This window comes from Hordeum vulgare, chromosome 6H (assembly GCF_904849725.1).
Source record: "Hordeum vulgare subsp. vulgare chromosome 6H, MorexV3_pseudomolecules_assembly, whole genome shotgun sequence".
In the NCBI taxonomy this organism is placed as follows: domain Eukaryota; kingdom Viridiplantae; phylum Streptophyta; class Magnoliopsida; order Poales; family Poaceae; genus Hordeum; species Hordeum vulgare.
In genome coordinates this window covers 487228175-487248178 of record NC_058523.1, presented here as the reverse complement: position 1 = coordinate 487248178, position 20004 = coordinate 487228175, and the positions used below count along the sequence as shown (strand labels likewise).

The 20004-nt window shown below is 44.3% G+C and overlaps 2 protein-coding genes and 8 non-coding genes across 12 annotated transcripts; 1 reads left to right on the top strand and 9 right to left on the bottom strand.

The window, feature by feature from the left end:
* The first annotated feature begins 4184 nt into the window (after positions 1–4184).
* Positions 4185–6261, top strand: LOC123402986 (protein FAM32A-like). The gene is made up of 3 exons (XM_045096959.1): positions 4185–4399; positions 4517–4668; positions 5810–6261. The coding sequence occupies exons 2-3, from the start codon at positions 4521–4523 to the stop codon at positions 6067–6069; spliced, it is 408 nt and encodes a 135-aa protein (XP_044952894.1). The 5' UTR covers positions 4185–4399; positions 4517–4520; the 3' UTR covers positions 6070–6261.
* A 2961-nt stretch (positions 6262–9222) lies between these two features.
* Positions 9223–9302, bottom strand: LOC123406567. Its single transcript, XR_006612239.1, has one exon. It is a non-coding gene; the product is annotated as a small nucleolar RNA R160 (small nucleolar RNA).
* Positions 9303–9402: 100 nt separating this feature from the next.
* LOC123406565 lies at positions 9403–9483 on the bottom strand. The gene has a single exon (XR_006612237.1). It is a non-coding gene; the product is annotated as a small nucleolar RNA R160 (small nucleolar RNA).
* Positions 9484–9837: 354 nt separating this feature from the next.
* On the bottom strand, positions 9838–10007 carry LOC123406688. The gene has a single exon (XR_006612348.1). It is a non-coding gene; the product is annotated as a small nucleolar RNA snoR143 (small nucleolar RNA).
* Positions 10008–10080: 73 nt separating this feature from the next.
* LOC123406687 lies at positions 10081–10248 on the bottom strand. Its single transcript, XR_006612347.1, has one exon. It is a non-coding gene; the product is annotated as a small nucleolar RNA snoR143 (small nucleolar RNA).
* Positions 10249–10320: 72 nt separating this feature from the next.
* LOC123406684 lies at positions 10321–10490 on the bottom strand. Its single transcript, XR_006612343.1, has one exon. It is a non-coding gene; the product is annotated as a small nucleolar RNA snoR143 (small nucleolar RNA).
* A 77-nt stretch (positions 10491–10567) lies between these two features.
* On the bottom strand, positions 10568–10739 carry LOC123406685. Its single transcript, XR_006612344.1, has one exon. It is a non-coding gene; the product is annotated as a small nucleolar RNA snoR143 (small nucleolar RNA).
* A 183-nt stretch (positions 10740–10922) lies between these two features.
* Positions 10923–11002, bottom strand: LOC123406564. Its single transcript, XR_006612236.1, has one exon. It is a non-coding gene; the product is annotated as a small nucleolar RNA R160 (small nucleolar RNA).
* Positions 11003–11226: 224 nt separating this feature from the next.
* Positions 11227–11304, bottom strand: LOC123406566. Its single transcript, XR_006612238.1, has one exon. It is a non-coding gene; the product is annotated as a small nucleolar RNA R160 (small nucleolar RNA).
* Positions 11305–12326: 1022 nt separating this feature from the next.
* Positions 12327–17708, bottom strand: LOC123401919 (putative U-box domain-containing protein 42). Of its 3 annotated transcripts, XM_045095784.1 has the most exons (6): positions 16694–17708; positions 16534–16625; positions 16338–16417; positions 14852–15828; positions 14402–14711; positions 12327–14115 (listed from the first exon to the last, which is right to left on the bottom strand). In XM_045095784.1, the coding sequence occupies exons 2-6, from the start codon at positions 16569–16571 to the stop codon at positions 12500–12502; spliced, it is 3021 nt and encodes a 1006-aa protein (XP_044951719.1). In that variant the 5' UTR covers positions 16572–16625; positions 16694–17708; the 3' UTR covers positions 12327–12499. The 3 variants fall into 3 exon arrangements, with proteins under 3 accessions (XP_044951719.1, XP_044951720.1, XP_044951721.1); XM_045095785.1 differs by having other exon boundaries at positions 16338–16625; XM_045095786.1 differs by having other exon boundaries at positions 16338–16705.
* Positions 17709–20004: the final 2296 nt, after the last annotated feature.

Below are 20004 nucleotides of genomic sequence, written 5' to 3'. Positions count from 1 at the left end.
CGCAAAAGAAACACAAAAAACACAATCATAACAGAATTATGAAAGTACGGAAAACACAAAACAGAAAGAAAAAGGATAGATTCGTTGGGTTGCCTTCCAACAAGCGCTTTTGTTTAACGCCCTTAGCTAGGCAAAAGGTGATGGAATCACGTATAGTCATCTTTGGTGCTCAAACCATAAGTAGTGTGATCATTTATCATCTTAAGATCTTCATCTTTATTGTATGACTCACCACTAGCTTTAGGAACAAAAACAGGCTTGACCGTCTTTTTGAGAGTGAGATTTGGAGTATTTTGCACAGCGGCAAAAGCGGAACCCAAGTTGGTTATGACATCTTCTAATTTGCCAATTCTAGAAGAATCATTAACTATGAGTTCCTTCTCTCTTAAATTTTTTTAAAAAAATCCCACTTTGGATCCGTACTGAGTAATTTGATTGTGGATCTTTCTATCCAAACCCTCAATAAGTTCAACTGTGGCAATTTTGTTTTCAATAGCGTCAAGCCTTTGCATCACGTGTTCCAAGGTCAAGGTAGTTCCATTAACCATGAGCGGGGGTGAGCCTACCAAATTCATGATAGCTCTATAGGAGTCAACAGTATGGCTCCCCAAAAAGTTCCCGCCTACAATGGTATCAAGGATATACCTATTCCAAGGAGAAATTCCAACATAGAAACTGCGAAGAAGAACGGTAGTGGATTGCTTACAAGTAGATCTACTTTGAGCATTGCAAATCCTGTACCAAGCGTCCTTCAAATTTTCTTCCTCATTCTGCCTGAAATTGAGAACTTCATTTTCAGGGGTATCGTTTGGAGTGGTGGGTCTAGCCATTGATAGACTATCTCACACACAAACGAGCAGGAAGAGAGAGTGCAAAGGGCAAAAGAAAACGACAAAGGAGAAAGGCAAACAAAAACGGAAAATGTGAAGTGGGGAGAGGAAAACGAGAGGCAACAGGCAAAAAAGTAAATGCAGGAGATGAGTTTGTGAGACCTACTTGGATAGATCTTGATCTCTCCTCCCCGGCAACGGCGCCAGAAATACTTCTGCTACTGCAACAAAAGACCTTCCAATGGCGCCAGAAATAGGTGTGTCGACGGCACCAGGAATCCTTCTGCTACAGCTATGCCTTAAAGGACTTCCTAGGCAAATATGCAAAGGATTTCCCCCGTGGCCTTGGATCCTTGCGTTGGTGTTCCCTCGAAGCGGAAAGGGTGATGTAGCGTAGCGGTGGTAAGTATTTCCCTCAGTTTGAGAACCAAGGTATCGATCGAGTGGAGGAGTATCACAAGAGCCTGCACAAACACAAAAAGTTTGCTCCCAACGCTATGAAGGGGTTGTCAATCCCTTATAGATTGTTTGCCAAGTGAGAACTGCAAGCAACAAAGTAACAAAGCAAAGTAAAAGCGAAAGTGGAAACGATAGGTGTGAATAGACCCGGGGGCCGTAGCGTTTACTAGTGGCTTCTCTCATGAAAGCAAGTAGACGGTGGGTGATTAAATTACTGTCGAGCAATTGATAGAACCGCGCAAAGTCGTGACGTCATCTATGGCAATGATTATATCTATAGGCATCACGTCCAAAACAAGTAGACCGATACTTTCTGCATCTACTACTATTACTCCACACGTCGACCGCTATCCAGCATGCATCTAGTGTATTAAGTCCAAAAGAAAGAGTAACGCCTTAAGCACGATGACATGATGTAGATGGACAATCTCATATCAACGACAGAGCCCACCTTGTTACCCTTGATGGCAACTACTCAATGTGTGCCTTGCTACCCCTACTGTCACTGGGAAAGGTCACCACATGGTAAGAACCCAAAACCAAGCACTTCTCCCATTGCAAGAATCATAGATCTAGTTGGCTAAACAAAACCCAAGACTCGGAGAGACTTACAAGGATATCAAATCATGCATATAAGAAATCAGCAAAGACTCAAATATATATCATAGATAATTTGATCACAAATCCACAATTCATCGGATCTCGACAAACACACCGCCAAAGAAGATTACATCGGATAGATCTCCATGAAGATCATGGAGAACTTTGTATTGAAGATCCAAGAAAGAGAAGAAGTCATCTAGCTACTAACTACGGACCCGTAGGTCTGAAGTGAACTACTCATGAGTCATTGGAGGGGCGATGATGATGATGAAGAAGCCCTCCAACTCCAAATTCCTCTCCGGCAGGGCACCGGGAAGAGTCTCTAGATGAGATCTCATGGAAACGGAAGCTTGCGGCGGCGGAAAAGTATTTTCGAGGCTCCCTTGATTTTTTCTGATTTTTAGGGAATATATAGGCGCAAGATCTAGGTCAGGGGGCGCGAGGGAGGCCACAAGCCTGCCCACCGCCGCCTCCCCCCTGGTTGCGGAGTGGGGGCTTGTGGGCTCCTTGTAGCCCTCGTGGCTTGGCCCACAGGCCCCCTGATCTTCTTTCGTTCGGGAAAAAATCATTTCGGGGATTTTATTCCGTTTGGACTCCGTTCCAAAATCAAATCTGAAAAGAGCCAAAATCACAGAAAAAATAGGAACTGGCACTTGGCACTGAATTAATAAGTTAGTCCCAAAAAAGATGTAAAAGGTACATAAAACATCCAAAGTTGATAAGATAACAGCATGAAACCATCAAAAATTATAGATACGTTTGAGACGTATCAGTCCCCAATCCCATCTCCGGAGCCCGTTTGCGTTCTTCCGGCCCCAACCATGTTCGATAAGCCACCTCATGGCATGTGTCATGAGAAAACGATGACACCACGATCAGACCATACAACTTTAATTTTTGTGTTCAATAGATTTTCAACCTTGGCTTTATGGACCTTAAAGTTCTCAAAAGCTTCAGATCGATCGCGTATGGGATAAATATACCCCTAGCGGGAAAAGTCGTATGTCAATGTAATGGATGAATGAATCAAAAATCATCCACATGCTTAACATTATGGGGTCTACATATGTTAGTATGAATCAATTCTAAAACCCATGTGGATCTTAATGCTCCTTTCTTAATTATTTTTGGTATTTTTCTTTAATGCAAAAAATCAACACAGTTAGAGTTCTTTGACTTTTGATGCATTTATTATGTCAAAAGTTCCGTGGGCTCGCGTAACGTGGTAAATTGGGCTTCGTTCCAAGTGGCCCACCTAGCCCAACTCTAGCTCCGAGTTCGGCTAAAAAAACTCCACTCTTTTCTTTTGAGAATAAAAAAATCCCAGCCCTGAAGAGCAGCAACAAGACCCAACGGTGAGAGAGTGCGGCTAGTGGACGGTTGGAGGGGCGCGAGAAAAGGCGATCGGGAGGCGAACCCAACTGCCCCCAGCGACACCGGCCGCCACCGGTCCCTGCCTCCTCCGTTGCCCACTCCGGCGACGTGAGGAGGTGGGGACCACGGCGCTGCGGCGCGGGCTTGTAGTTAGGGTTGGCCTAGTGTGTTCTGGGGACGCCGTTGGGGTGGTGGGAGCGGCGTCCGGGTAAATAAATCTACCTCAACTCTATTCCCACACCGTCGGCGACCTTCACGGCGGCGTCTCGGAGTTGATGGCAACGTGTGTTGCTCGGTCCTTCAGATCGGCAGCTTGGTCTTCTCGTCGTTCTTCAGATCTGGCGAGATCAGTTTCTCGGTCTGTCGCTGGCGTTCGTGGTTATTCGCGATGGCGCTGGCGGCCGGGTGAGGTGGTTCTTCTGGAGCGAGGATGCCGGTCCGGAGGTGGTGGATCTGTCGTTCCTCTCCGACTTCGTCGATGGGAGACGACAAATCTTGGTCCAAGACAACACGGGGACGTCCCCCGGTCGACGTGCCACAGCGACATGTGCCTTGCTGCGTGCAGCGGGCCTGTTCATCGACTCACAAAGCCTCGTTGGCGATGGTGCTTTTTCGGACCTTGGGATGGTGGAGGCTCGGCGTCTCTTCCGGCGTTCGCCTCGGCGGCGCTGGAGTTGGGCGGTGGCCGTTCGCTACGGTGGTTGCAGAAAATCCTAAGGATCGTTTTGTATTTCTCGATCTTTTAGGATTTAATCTGCAAATTCAGGATAATCATTTTATCCTAGTTTATCTTTTAGTTTCCACGTGTGTTGCTTATTGTAACTTGTTTTTCGATTAATGAAATATGTGGTTACTAAAAAAAAAAAAAAAAACCCAACGGTAAAAGATGATGCCGACCAAAGCAGCCCCGACCCTGGCGGCCTCGCACCGTTAAAATCCCCAACCGTGTCTCAGAAAAAAGGTTAAAATCCCGAACCCAAATCGGCCGCCGCCGAGCCCTCGACCGTCGCCGGCGCAGCGGAGCCTTCCGCCGGAGCGCCTCGAACTCCTCCTCGTCCTCCTCCCCGTGCCATCCTCCACCGGATCGGCGCGGATCGGGGACTCACGCGAATCGACTCCTCCTGCAACGCAGTGTAAGCCCTAGCTTCCCGCGTCGCCGCCGCTTTCAATCTACAAATCTCTGCCCCGCAAACCATCGTGATATCGGATCTAATTTCGCTTCGAATTTGTTTGGTCTTTGATATTTGCAGCGAGATGTCGGAGTACCAGAACGTCGTCGGGGGGAAGCTCAAGCTGAAGGGGAAGCCGCTGGATGTCAAGGAGGGCGGAGTCAAGAAGAAGAATAAGAAGAAGCACCGCCGCGAGGAGTCCTCTCAAGGCGAGCACGGCGAGCCCCGCGAAGGTACTGCTCGTTTCCACACCGAAATTGCCGCACATCCGTTCAGATTGCTAACGTGATTTTATTTTGACTGAACATTATGTTAGGGTTGGTATCATGACCGATTTGTTGCACTCTGAAGTCTAAACGATTGATTTAACCCATCTGCTGGTTAGCTCATTGATAGATCACTGTTGTCTAAACGATGTTTTGCTTGTTATGTTATTTATGCCCACGGCATGGAATATATTGCTAAAATAACCGTGTGTCGATGAGCATTAGTGTGTGCTATGGCTGGTACTATGCTAGTTTTGTTGCGCTCTAAACATGGATATGCTTTTGAGCCATCTGATGGTTAGTTAATTGATAAGATGGCCATTGTCTAAATGCTCGTTGTTTGTTCTATATGTCCACGCAATTATTATGGATGATCATAACACAAATATTTACTTGTTTAATATGCAACTTTGCTTCCCTATGTATACTTGGCGCCAGTTGGGGTATACTTTTTGATACTTCGTAGTTTGTGCTTTGTAGCTGGTTGACTGTTTTGCTGACATGATTTCTTATTTGATTTGGCAAAAAATACAGTAGGAATAGACAAAAGAATTGTAGTGCTGTTACTTGAGCGACTATAATAATGTTATAGCTGTTAAGTGGGATTAGAGGTTGTATCTGTGTGTGCTAAAGCTAATTTCGAACTAATAAGAAATAGATCTTGTGTCTTTTGTTGGTGGTGCTTGTTAGTTTCAGTACTCTACAGTGAATGTGTTTGACCCTTGGACTAAAGGTAGTCAAATTCACTAGATAGAAGATGCTAACATCTTGGCTTCCGGACTAGCCTTTATGAAAATAGTCTTCCAAGTTGGGGCAATTAGACTAAATTGGACAAAGCGGAGCCTATCAAATAGGAACTTGTCACTTTGAAATGGCACAGTGCTTATGTTGATTTGCTGAGTGGTTGAACCTCGAGAGTAGTTGCCCTATGTACTTGATTGTATGTATTCAAACTTGGTATGCTTTGTCCATTTGCCCAACAACTTGACTGTTTTGTGTTTTTACAATCTTTTATGTGTCTGTCTTGTGTGTGTTACAGAACTCTTTACAATCTAAAACTGCTTTCTGCTGAATATATATCACATCTAACTCAATGGTTATTCTTCAGGTGGAAGCTCTGAATTGCCAGGTGACCCTGACAATGAGTTCAGTGAAGCTCACAAGCTGGGAGACGAAGGGAATGCACAAGCTGATTATGACCACCTCACTCCAGCCGAGAGGCGTTACATTGAACAGAAGCAGAAGATCGACGTACACAAGCTGGCCAAGGTGGCCGACAAGTCGCACAGGGACCGAATCCAGGACTTCAACCAGTACCTGGCAAATCTTAGTGAGCACTATGATATCCCAAAGGTCGGCCCTGGCTAATTAAGGTTCGTACGAGTGTTCCAGTGTGCTGGACCTATGCATGCAGCTCGTCAATTTCGCGTGTGTGCACACTGAAACAATGGATTGTGTTGTCTTCAGAGAAAAACTGAGTACCTCTGCACTTGTAAACTGATTGCACTTTATCTCTGTTTGAAGACCATGGTTTAATACTTATTACAAGTGTTCTGAGTACTTTCTTGTACATTGATACTTCCTCCGCTCCAGTTTATAAGTCATGATTCTTGAGTATCAAGTCTAGTGCTTCTTTCAACCCTTCTTGTTAGAACCCTTATTGTTAGAGCATCTCTAAAAGATGATGTGCCCAAAAACTGCAGTAGGTGTCTTGTATATCTATATGATGCCCAAGATACATTACATTAAGCCCCTAAAATTTGCTGCAATGGTTGCATATTTGCAATACCTCTAGAAGATGTTGCAAAAATGAAAAGGCTGCCGTGTGAACCAAATCGCCCCGACCGAAATTTCCTCGCTGAAAAACAAAAAAGGCTGCTGCAGGAACACAATCGCCCTGGTTGAAACTTCACCATCACCACTCCTGGCCAATTCTCGATGACCTGCCAAATGGCATCCCATGCTATTGGGATCCCTGCCAAATGCCCCCGTAACAATCTCGCAATTTGCATCATCCATTGGAGATCCTCTTAGTATACTACTTATGTCGAGATTTGACAATCTATGGGACCAGCAAAGGGCCCCTTTGCAGTTCGATTATGGGAATCGTCGTGCACAAATAGCGGAACCAACAATCAATACAAACAGAGGGTTTTGTTTTTTTGGCAGTGTGCTATTTTTCCCCTTGGTCTATTGGCAGCATGCTATTAACGAGGCGTTGTACACATATTTATTTAACGAGCCAATTCCGAGTATACTATGGCTATCAGCGACGCTATAACACACTACTCTTTTTCATTGATTTAGACAGGTTTGGGCCACCCTACGGTATAATACCCCACGCCCTGTACTTATGGATTATGTGAATGAAAGTCCAAGTTACAAGAAGTGCTACTTGCCGGCAAGATGCTCGGGAAGTGCGGCTACACATGCAAAATCAACAAGGAGTCGAGCCTTCAAAAGGTCACCATGATCTCCTTTTATAGACTACAGGGTTACCACAATGATAAAATTGATAATTACATGAAGTAACCACATGGGGTAACTACATACATGAAAGGATGTCGACAAAGTTGACACAATGTTGACTTCAGAATGATGGTCCGCCACCGGAAATGCAATTCGGCTCCCGGGGCCAAAAAAAAAGTTTGACATGACAAAAAAATCAAGACAAAATTTATTTGTGTATTTTGTCACATCCAAATGTTACCTGCAAATTCTGAGGCAAAAAGGTAAAACATTTTGGCTTGTGCAAAAAAAAAAACAAATCGAACATCAAAAGTTACCCCAAAATGTCATCCTAAATTTGTTTGTTTTTTTCCTGACGAAACACCGCTGCACCTTATCGCACAAAAATTATCATGCATGTTTGTGACACTAATACAATCATCTACAAAAAAAATTAAATTTTTAAAAAAACATTTCATACTTTTTTCGCATTACTGTTTACCCGGGAGCATATGCTCCCGGAAGCAAAACACTGCTCCCAGTCCGCGACGCTCTACCTAACAGCATGCGCGCCGCCACCCGTCAAGGACAAGTGAGAGAGGGAGGTCACTAAGGAGCTTGTCAGTGCTGAGCTTGAGATTATCTTCTTGATGGCCTGCCTGAAAGTATTGGTTTGCCAGCTCGGCGGGACGGTTTTGCAACAGCCCTATGTCGTCAAGACCCCATGCCTAAAAGGTTTGTGAAGCCCTGGTTCTCACTACATCAACTTATGGAAAAAACTTTCATGGAGAAATCAGGCAATAAGAAAAAACTTTCACGAAGCAATCGGGCTATGGGACAGTTCTTTTCAGTTCTTTTCTGTGATTCTAGCATGTAATTGTTGTATGAGTTGTGTGTTAAAATGTCTCAAACGCCCTTAAGTTGAAATGTTTGATGAATCGCAAACACTGAATTATTTCTAACAGTTTATGTCTAATATGAAAACAAAAACAAGCTGCAAATCCTGGAAGTGGCGACCCGACAGAAAGGAGAGGAGAAGGGACAGTCGGTCTTGGGCAGCGGCACAGGCGACGGATCTAACGAGGCCGAGGCCAGGGTCTGGGGCGGCGGATTAGGGTGACAGCCGTCGTCAAGAAGTGGCAGCATGGCGAGGAGAAGGGGCGGCCGGTCTCGAGCAACGGCGCAAAAGCCTCCCGCCAACGGATCTGACGAGGTCAAGGATGGCGGAGTAGGGTGACGACAGCGCTGGGGTGGGATGAGCACGGGGAGCAGGAGTGAGGGGGAGAGCGGAGGGCTCGTTTTGGCTTTGTAGCGGTTTGACCATAGTGTAATTTGGTTGTTCAATGGATATGAGTTCCAAACGAAAGGTTTTCTTTCGAGGGGCTGGTTAGAATTACAAGAATTGACAGGTTCCCACAATTCTGAAATGGACTGATTCTGGTAATTCCCAGATGATTCCAGGGGAAGGAGTTCTTTTGTAATTGTAATTTTCCGGACAGTAATTCTCCAAAATTGAGTCAAAAAAACTGGCCCTATACGTAATGCAATGGGAAATAATTTACCAGCGTATGGCAGAAATTGATTTACAGTTGATCTCGGATCAAACATAAACAAGGTTAACTTTTAAAGATCCAGCTGTTATGCTTAGTCACAACACTCATAAAAATCAATATCTTTCAATAGAAAATAATTCACTTACATTGCACCAACGTAATACAACTCTGTCACAATTCATACACCAGGTCAATGTAACACAGAAAGAATTTTATGCCTCGCTGTCTCAACCGTTACAAAATCGCCCTAGCTTTCATTTACATCTATACCTGGGAATTTAGATATTTGAAACAAAGTACAATGGTATCACGTACCAACCTTGCCAGCGAGATGAACACACAAAATATACCTCTGTCAACCTTCCACGGAACCTACTAGCCAAACTATACTGATAACCTCCATTCCGATAAAAAAAGAAGTTCATATTAGTTTTGTCTACAAATTCAAAACAAAGTACTACATTTTCCTTGAAAATGCCAGTGCAGCAAATATTTATTACAAAGAGCACAATTCATGAGAAACAATCAAAGAACTTTGTAGACAATGTATAGTTGTATCAACATTAAATACTTCAGATTATACAACCTCATTGGCATGAAACACATTTTTTCTATCAAAGAAACATCATACAACATAAAAAACACATAGCCACATCATACAACATAACAAACCCAACATGTGCAGTTACAAGCTACAATAAACAATCAGAGAACTTTGAAGACCATGTATGGTTGTATCAACAGCAGATACTTTCAGATCATATAGTCTCCTCATTTTGTTCAAGCATCACCGCTACACATTGAGGAGATATAGCTACCAATGAAGCAAGAAAAAATACCAATCAAAGAACTTTAAAGACCCATATATGGTTACATACTGATTTGCATTTTGCAAGAAATACAATTATGTTTAAGAACAGTTATGTGGCTGCCACTGCTTCAGCAGCATTTCATTTGTGCACCATGTTTAACATCCCATCGTCATAATAAGAAAAGCAGAAATGAACACATTACAGATGCACAAGTGAAAACAGCAAACAATGCATAGAGATTTGAAACAAGCAGCATTTTGACACAAAATGGACAGCCAGCTTAACAAGCATTTTGACAAACATGGCAAATCATTGCACACAGGAAATGTGGGATAGATTTAGTAGACGAATAGCATATCGGCCATTCATCTGTGGATCTATCTCTACGGTTGTCTGGCCGCTGCTGCCCCAAGGAGCAACTTTTCCTTTTTGCACCAATGTTATATCCAACTAGCATGGCTAGAAAGTAGGACAATACAACACACAGGTGCAACACAAAGACCACATACAGGATATTTCTGCAATGCTAAACTATCCTATGACGCTAAATACAAAATAACCATCAGAAATGTGAGATAGAATTAGTAGACAAACAGCATATTAGCCAGTCATCTGTGGATCTATCTCTACGGTTGTCTGGCCGCTGCTGCTCGGAGGAACAGCTTTTCCTTTTTGCACTAGTGTTATATCCAACTAGCATGGGTAGACAGTAGGACAATACAACACAGGTGCAATATAGAGAGCAAATACTAGATATTTCTGCAATGCTAAACTATCCTATGACGCTAAATAATAGATAACATCAGAAATGTGAGATAGATTTAGTAGACAAGCAGCATATTAGCAATTCATCTGTGGATCTATCTCTACGGTTGTCTGGCCGCTGCTGCCCCAAGGAGCAGCTTCTCCTTTTTGCACCAGTGTTATGTCCTACTAGCACAGCTAGAAAGCAGGACAATAGAACACACAGGTGCAACATATACCCTACATACGGGATATTTCTGCAATGCTAAACTATAGTATGACACTACAATACAGGAACATAACCATCAGAAATGTGAGATAGAATTAGTAGACAAGCAACAGATTAGCCATTCATCTGTGGATCTATCTCTACGGTTGTCTGGCCGCTGCTGTTCAAGGAACAGCTTTTCCTTTTTGCACCAATGTAAAAATATCCCACAAATATGGTCAGAAAGCAGGATAAAACAAAGCAAAGGTGCAACAATTCTGACTTCTTTACAAAGTGTGCAAACACACATAAAACTGATACTTCTGATCATACGGACTCCACATTTTGCTTCAAAAAAACTTAAAACATGCATTTTCTTCCTGGGTAAACATCAAGATTCAAGAAAGATTGTTAACACATTGCAAAGAAGAGACGAGGGCTGTACGCACACAAGTAAGCAATCAGAGAACTTTGAAGACCATATATGGATGTATCAGCATCGGATACTTCAGATCATATGACCTCCTCATTTTGCTTCAGAACAACTTAACATGCACATTTCTACTCGGGCAACATCAAAATCCAAGAAAGGGTGCACACATATTGCAAAATATATAAGAAAAGTGGCAAGGTAAATCTAGATAGGCGCCAAATACAAACGTGTTGATTGCTTTCAGATGTGTTGACTGCTTTGCTAAGACATGTAATAGAACTAAGGTGAACAAACACAACTAGCCACACATGAGAGATTCGAGCACGAAGCGATCAGAGAACTTTGAAGACCATATAGGTAAAATCCACAGAATAAATTCAGATGATTTCGCCTCCTCATTTCGCTTCTAAGCAACTGCAATATCAATCATGTGCTCCGTAAGATGATCGAAAAGACAAACCAGACGAAACCAAACCAACGGAACACCTATGTGATGCGATGTGGACAGAAGAACTGATTCTGAGGAAAATCGCTGGCTTCCACAGAAGAAAAATAGCCCCCGTCCAACAGTATTGATTTTGCACCCATAGATACCCTTTTCCCGCAGTTTTCCCTGCTCCGGAACTCAACAGCGCAGGGGGCTAATGGTGCGAGTTATTAACCCTAACAAAACCATCAAATCCAACAAACAATAGAAAGAAAAGCATGTACTCTCGCAATTAGCACTCAAAAGTGGCCAAATACGAGCAAAAGCTATGAATAAACGGAAAAAATAACCAAAAGATGGAGATCTGAGAGGTGTCCCGCTGAGCTGTGCCTGGCGGCGGCTAGGGTTCCAATGTTTGGAGGAGCCAAGGGTTTGTCACTGCGGGGTACATATCGGCCGGCAGGGTGGGGGGGGGGGGGGGGGGGAACGGGTCGTCCAAGATATAAACGGGCTGGGCTTACCACTCTCGACTTAACTGGTCCAGCTCTCTTTTTTACGGTATTTGGGCCAACTCTTCTTAGGGTGACTGGGCCAGCTCTTGATCCGCTCTTATACCTGTGACATATGTTTCTCAAAAAAATAAAAAACCTGTGACATATTCTTTGCAAAAAAAAACAGTGATATTCTGCTTTAGTGTTTTTGCAGCAGATTATGCATCATCTGTTCGCTGGTCTACATTTTGTGAGCTTTCATTATCTGCTTACGGATCACGCCAGCAATTCAATCCTTTCATCCCCATCACAAAAAAAAAAAAACTAGTTTTTTCATGAATACCCAAAGCTTGTGTACCTTTTCACTGGTACCGAGAAGAGTGACATTCATTGATAGTGAGAAGAGTGAGAGCATGAAGATCACAACAGCTCACCGTGCCATGTACACAAGATGGCATGGTAGTGAGCAGCGGTGCATACAGAGAACAGAGGGGGTGCTCAGCCCCACATCACAAAAAAACTCATTCATTTGATTCACATGTGCATACATACCAGAACCAGAGGTTGTGGTTCACATGTTCACAGTGATGGAAATGAAACGAGCAATTATAAACACCCTATATAAATATACAACATGCGTCTGTTTTAATCGATCACCAGCAGTAAGCATGGCAAGGAATCTCTAAATCTCCACGGACATATAGGTCGCCGAGTAGTCGGGCATCCTGTGCAGCCGCGTGAGGATGCCCTCGGCGGCCTGCTTGGCACCGGCGTCGCCCTTGTGGAAGGCGCTCACCAGCGCCGCCGGCAGCACCCTGTCCCCGGTCACCTCCCTCACGCACCGGTCGTCGCCGTGCGCCAGGAACTTGTCCACCATGCAGAAGCACCTGTGCCACAGCACGTTCTCCCTGTGCTGCCTCAGCGCCCCGAGCACGCGCCGCGGGGCATCCAGCTCGGCGAGGGCGGACACGCTCCTGTCCACGTCCACCCGGTCGTCGACGAGCGTGCACAGCGCTCCCAGCGCGGCCTCCACGACCCGGGGGCTGTCGCTCTCGAGGCAGACGAGGAGGCCCTCGACGGCGCCGGCCTCGAGGAGGCAGAAGGATGTCACCGTGGAGCAGACTCCCCGGTGCACCGGGCAGACGGGTTGTTGGTGTTGGGGGTTCTTGTTGCCTTGCGCCCTTGTGGTCATTAGGCGCTTCAGCATTGTCTTCTTCTTTGGCCGCGGGTCCTCCTCCGGTGGCAGCTGCGACAGTTTGATGGACTGGTAGCTGAGGTTTTCTAGCCCCACGGCGGCGAGCCGCTGCACCTCAGCGCTTCCAGCAGCTCCGGTGAGGAGCTCGGTGAACACCGAGGCCAAGCTGTGGTCCATGGCTTCCTTCAGCACGGTCGGGTTGTACAGCGTCGCGGTGAGCCGCACCAGCGAGCCTACCAGACCCTCCATGTATTGTGCCGCGTACCGGCTCCTTCTCTTTGCGCTGCTCTGCATCTCTTCTATCCCGCTCAGCAGAACCGGCACGGCGCCCTCTTGCACGAGTGCAAGGTTGAGCGAGATGTTCCGGTGTGGTAGCCTTGAGAGGAGCGTCACCGAAGCAGCATGCCGCTCAGTGATTTGCCTGGCGTGGCTGATGCTTTTGACAAGCCTGCCCGGCTGCCCCTGAGTCTTGCAGAGCCTCTCGGCGATGGTGTGGCCAATGTGCGCTGACAGAGTGATGAGCAGCCTCGTCGCAGCAATGCTAAGTGCCTCCATTGGGGAGCTCATGAGCTCGACAATGGCATGGCCGCGGTGGTTCTCTCTGACCACTGAGACCATGACATCCAGGGGCTTGGCAAATGCGGTGAGCGCAAGCAGTAGGCGGATGATGCTGAGATTGAAGTCATCGGGTATGAAGCACTTGAGCATGCACACAAAGTTGTAGACGCAATACTTGGACGTGAGGACGTGGCCTTCCTTGTTCACCACGGTGATGTCTGGATCAATGCCGGACTCAACGATGTTGGCTAGGGCGATGGCAGCCTTGGCCTTGTAGCTCTCGGGTTCGTCATCTATCTTCCGTATGAAAAGCTCCTCAACCATGACCAGGACAGCACCTGCCTCAACGAGCACCTTGCTGTTGGGGTGGTGCGAGGAAAGCTGGACCAGGACATCGAGCGCTGCCTTATGGACCACCGTGTTGCAGCTGCGCACCATCTCGATGAGGACGCCCGACGTACTCTCAGTGATTTCAATGGTGACTTCCTGGTATAGGACCAACTCGCTTAGGTAGCTGATCATCTCCATCTGCACCTCTTCTGGACCTGTTTTGGAATCTATGTCAGCTTAAAGTTCAATTGATTACAGGAGCAAAAGGCCCTGAGTCTCAAAACCATTATTTTTTATGTCATAAGTTGAGACAATCCTAAAGTGTGCAGCTGTAGTCAAACAACTATTAAATGGCAAGAGGGTTTATACTTTTTGAAAATCTGGGTGGTTCAAATACAGTCAGACTTGCAAGAAAACATAGCAATGTGCTCTCTTACTGTGCTTATAACTAAAATAACACATTTTAATAAACCAAACAATGAAATTCCTCCAGAGGCATACCTTCAACAAGATGACTCCAAAGGGGTTCTAGGTAGCCACTTTCGGCCATGTACTTGATGTTCTTTGGACACTTTTCCAGGTTCTTGAGGACTGCTCCGGATTTCTCGGCAGCAATTGGATCATCAGAATCATTAATCTTCATTGTGGTGAGAATCAGAATACTTCCAGCAGTTGAACCAATCTTCTCCAGCAATAACTGGGACTCTGAAAGCTCTAACAAGAAAGAGATGGCTGCGTGCCGTTCATCAACAGTACTACTTGACAGCAGCTTAACTGTCCTGGCAATGGCCTTGGTCTTTCCAATGATTTCCTGTAATATGCAGCAATTGTTGAAATTTCAATATAATATGCAACACAGACTTGGTGCTGAGCAGCTTATCAGTTATGCACTTGTGTATGCTACTCTAAAATGCAGATGAGTTTACATACAAGCGAAAAGTTCCTGCTTACCTTTCCTTCTTCATCCTTAACTAGCAAGCACAGAAGCTCCAATGACTCAAGCCGAATCTGTTCATTGTGGTTGTCCAACAAACGTGATAGGACCTTGGTGACACCAATCTTATGCATCAGCTCCTTGTTCTTCTCTCTCAGCTTGGTCAGCGATTTCAGCTCTTGTATGGCCTCAAGAACCATAGCCTCAGTAGTCGATAGTGACAGCGCAGTTCGCGCAATTCTGATCCGCATTGCCTCATTCCTCATTCTCCATTCTGCAATTACGCTCTTCAGGGAAGCATTAGTCATCACTGCCTTACTCTGCAATGGAACTTTTGTGACAGGGCAGCAGACAGGTTCCGAACTGTCTGCAGACCTCTCAAAATGCTCTTCTATCGCTCTCCTGTCATATGTCACACCCCCCTCTGTCATCACAGGATCAGTCATCACCTCTTTTGTCAGTGGACAGAAGAATCCATCATACAGAGGCTCAACATATTCTGTGACCTCCGGGAGAGAGTTAAACGTCTGCCCGCCAAATTCATGTGATTCATGGTACATTCCCTGCAGAAAGTCCACCAGCCTCGGCATGCCACTGTCGTAGACAGACCTCCTATTGGGCATATCGGTCACTGCATTAATGGACATAGCAACATCGGTGTAGCCCTTCCTTGAGTGTGACTTCATTGCCACGTCAGAGTAAGCATTGCTGCCAAGTGCTGATGCTGATATCCTGCCAAGATGATCACATATGTTCTGAATGACACTCTCCAGGTCATGTGCTATGCTTTGCATCTCATCATCTGAGAGTTGCAGCGCTCTTCCTCTGCACCTTACAGTGAGGTCTTTAGCAAGGTTGACACTGGCAAATAGAGATTCCAGTATCTGTGTCATATTGGTTGGGGCCCTGCGAGCCGTTTGACGCTCCATTATAGCCTTGCTAGACGCCATGGAATCCTCTTGGCTAAAATCGGTAGTAGGTACTATCAACATGACTGCATATCCAACAGAAGCAGACAACAACAATGCAAATTGTTGTTCAGATATGGGAGATAATTACATAATATTAAAAACAGTGTGACGTATTGGAGCAGATGCATAGAATTTTCCTGAAGATGAAGATTTTTCAGAATAACCAAAATCATTGTAAGGGCATAAGTAGAAGGCTTAAGCTACTCAACGATTACTCAGAGTAGACCTGTATGTGTTTTTGGCATTATCATCTGGTGCTTCTCTTCTAGCGTGACTATTTTTCTAACTAACTAAACTAGAGATGTAAAGGCAACAGCCTTTTTCTGCCTGAGTATATCAATCAACAAAGACACCTAAAAACCATGAAATTGCAATCCTTATGGTGGCAAAGCATAATTTTCTTATACTCCGAAAACAGAAATCTTCTTGGCAAAAGGATAATATGTTCTCCCCAGGAGCACTTACTGCCATGTCCCACCACAAAGTCTCCAAATAAACGAATGAAGATTACAGCTATAATAAAGTACCTTACCTGTGTCCATAACATCCAAGAGATTTGAGCACAGCGTCCTTGTGTGGATTGTAGAGGAGTTATAGAATGAGAGTTTTTGCCTGCTTTTTCACCCGAACAGAACCCGATATATCACCTCTTAAGAACATAAGAATGCAGATGGAGAAGACCCAGCAAAATGGGTGCACTCTGTGACGCCTTTTAATACTGCACTTACATATCACAGGAAACGACTGATGATGATGCTACCCACATAAAAGAAGAACACAATCAATGGGCGGCAGTGTTGGTGATGGAATGGCAATATTCCTGCAAAGAAGAAGTATGAAGTTCTAATAGGAACAAAGTTAGGTGATAGGTAGGTTTGAAAAGCTAACCTGAAAGACCCTAATGACAATGCCATCCTTATCGCTGAAAGCTATATAGCGTAGATTAATGGGAAGTTGTGATTGAGAAGCATGCCCCTCCAATATTTGCTGTTATTATGTAAGCCACTGGATGTTGCAGTGTAATGTCATACTCAGGTCACAGCAATTGAAAAGGGTTAGCTTTGCTGTTGCATGGTTCCAATTTTCCCTAGATTAATAGAGGATAGCAGACGATACCATCAGCAGCCAAAAAGTCATAACGCCTGATTGCCACAACTCAGCATGAGGTAATGGATGTTTAAAATAAATAAATAAAAAGATGCAGATTATAATCGCAGGTGATGGCGACAGCAATCTTCTTTGAGCATGTAGACTGGGCTAAAACGTAAGCACTTGAAAAATGGCACCACAATTAACCGCCATCATAATATAATACATCTAGGCAGGTTTGAACTAATGTCTTCAGAATTCTCTAGGACTGAATTCACTGAAGTCAACACAAGTTCAACGGCATAAGCTACTGCTCACAAATTTCAGCTTGTGAGACTAAGGGATAGATATTATTTCACAGTCCCACAAATGAAACCAAGGGACGGACTCGTACCAGACCTTTACTGACTACTGCTACTGTATGGCATATGCTCAGATGTAAACTTGGAATGTGGAGTGGATGCACTAAAGTCAGGTCATAGCTACGAAAAAAGCATCAAAAACGACACAACAAATGTTGATCGTTGAACAACCATAGAATATGAGTGGCGGCATGACAAAAGGAGAGATTCTTTTTGTAAGCATCTATCAAAATACTGAAGTCATAGCATTGTACGCATCAACCAAATTGCTGAAGTCAATGGCGTGCACCAGTCTAAGACAAAACTAGTCAACTACCATGTACCAAATCCAAATGCATCGCAGGGCCATGATATTCTGCGACCGCGCGTCGGAGACCGGAGGGAGCGGACGGAGGTGCCCCCGGGTCCCGAAGCCCGCGACGGCGGCGCGGCGGAGCTCATCCGGCTCCGGCTTGAGCTCTAGGTTTCTCGTCAATCCAGCATCCGCGATCCGAAAGCAAGCCTGACCAGCCCAGCGATCCACACGGCCCATGTTTTCACACGCATCATTTTCTTAAGAAGTAGCCCAACACGAATAAAACTTCATTACTGTGCACTTTGCAAACGGGCTTCTGAAACCCTCCAAGCTGAGCCGATCTGTTTAGCAACTTTTCTTTTTGTGTTGCCTTTTTATTTTTATTTACTTAAATTTCGTGAACTTTTTTTTCCAAAAACGGTGAAGTTTTTTAAAAAAGGATGAACTTTTTCATATTGGTGAAATTATTACATAATTTGGTGAACATTTTTCAAAATCGATGAAATTTATTTAGAATTGCTACCTTTTACAGAAAGTTCCACAAAATTGATGAACATTTTTTAAATTTGATGACTTTTTTCCAAATTTAAAGTTTTCTCAAAATCAATGTTTTTCTTCAAAATCATTTTTTAAAATTTGATGAACTTTTTTATCAAGTTGATGAAATCTCTCTTTTAATTCTATTTCTTAATTCATATTTTCTAACATTTTTCCATAGTTTTGTTTTACTTTTTAATCAAATGTAAACATGTAGATGGACCGTCCCACTAGCGCCGGCGCGTAGGCGCTAGGGAGCTTCCCTAGCGCTTAAACGACAAATAGGAGCTCCCAACAAAAAGCCCAACAGGAGCAACTAAATACCCATCCACCCTATCACATACTTAATCTTTCCCTCAAAAGAAAAACACACACACACACACACTTAATCTGAACGTGTTGCTAAAAAAACACTTAATCTGAACATATTAGATGATGCCCCGCGCGTTGTTGTGGTAACATTGCTAAAAAAGGGATAACTAGTTGTTATAAAAAATCTAAAAATAACAGAAAGCGAATGTAAGCTTAAAACAATAAAATATTTGTTATAAAAATAAAATAAAATATAAAGCATATAAAAATAGAGTGAAAATTATAGTTAAAATGTAATTTCTAACAAAATATGGAGGACGAATTCTAATGCAAAAAACTGCTTATGACGAATATGCATGAATTGATGATGTGGCACCATTACATGTGTAGAGTAATGCAAAAGATGTTATTTATGTCTTACATGCATACTTGTTTATATGTCATGGTTGCATGGCTAGGAAAATTAGATAATGTGTTGTAGCTATTTAAGAATAGAGGATACTCGTTGTTCTATGTTCAGTTGTTTATTCATTATATTGGCCTTTGTTTTACTCAATATTTTTTGGATCTAAGATGCTCATTGGTCTTTATTATAAGAATGCAACACCGATGATAGAAATAACCTCTTCAATATTTAAAAACAAACTCTTTAGCGTTGTAAAAAGTACTCTTTTAGCTCAAAATTGCTACTCTTCAAAAACATTGCATTCTAACGTACTTCGGATTGTGCTACCACAAGGCTGCCTCATGCAGGTTGTGAGCTTTTTGAAGCGGGGAGGAGGATGTTTGGAGTAGACTCTTCCTTGTGTCGGCTATGCTGCAGACTGCTTTGACGTGACGTCCTCCTATTGTAGTTGGTGTTTGCTTCGAAGAGGACACGGAGGCAAAGTTATATGGTTGTTTCTCCCCCGTGTCGAGGACATTTCATCGTTGATGTCTGCCTCGCCCCATGTGTTATCTACCACTCAGGATGAGTCCATTGCCATGCTCGTGGCTCCGGTGCTGCAAATCATGCCCGAGATTAGGGAGCTATGTCTCATCTCTGCTTCGCTTTTGTGAGTGAAGCACATGGAGGTGGACTCACTAATGACCTCGTGTGAGTGAGATGATTCATGTTTGTCATGTGAGCATTCACATGTGTCTTGTGAGTCCTTCGGGTCGAAGGTGCATGTGGTTGAGGATATTGATGTGGCGAGTGTGTTCGCCAATGGAAAGGTGCGTGCAATTTCATGATGGTCGATGCTCAATTTCTTGTATTATCGATGTGACTTCGGTTGTTCGAGTCATCGTTGTTGGTGTTCTCGTCAGGTTTTTTTGTATTGTGTAGGTGTGGTGAGCTACGATTATTGCGAGTTAGGAGTTGTGTGGTCATGGTGTTTCGTGCTTCGTGAATAGCCTGCTTTTGGGTTGTTTGAATTGGTTTAGAGCATCTCCAGCCGCGCCCCCAACTGGCCCTCACAGGCCATTTTTTCGCCGATGGAGAAAAAAACGGCCCAGTCACGCCACGAGGAGCCCGTTTTTCGTCGGTTAGGACCGAAAATGGTCCCTGCGGTCCCAGGCCAAACCCAGCGCGCTCGGGGGTGCCCGGGGGCGCCGGCGAAAAC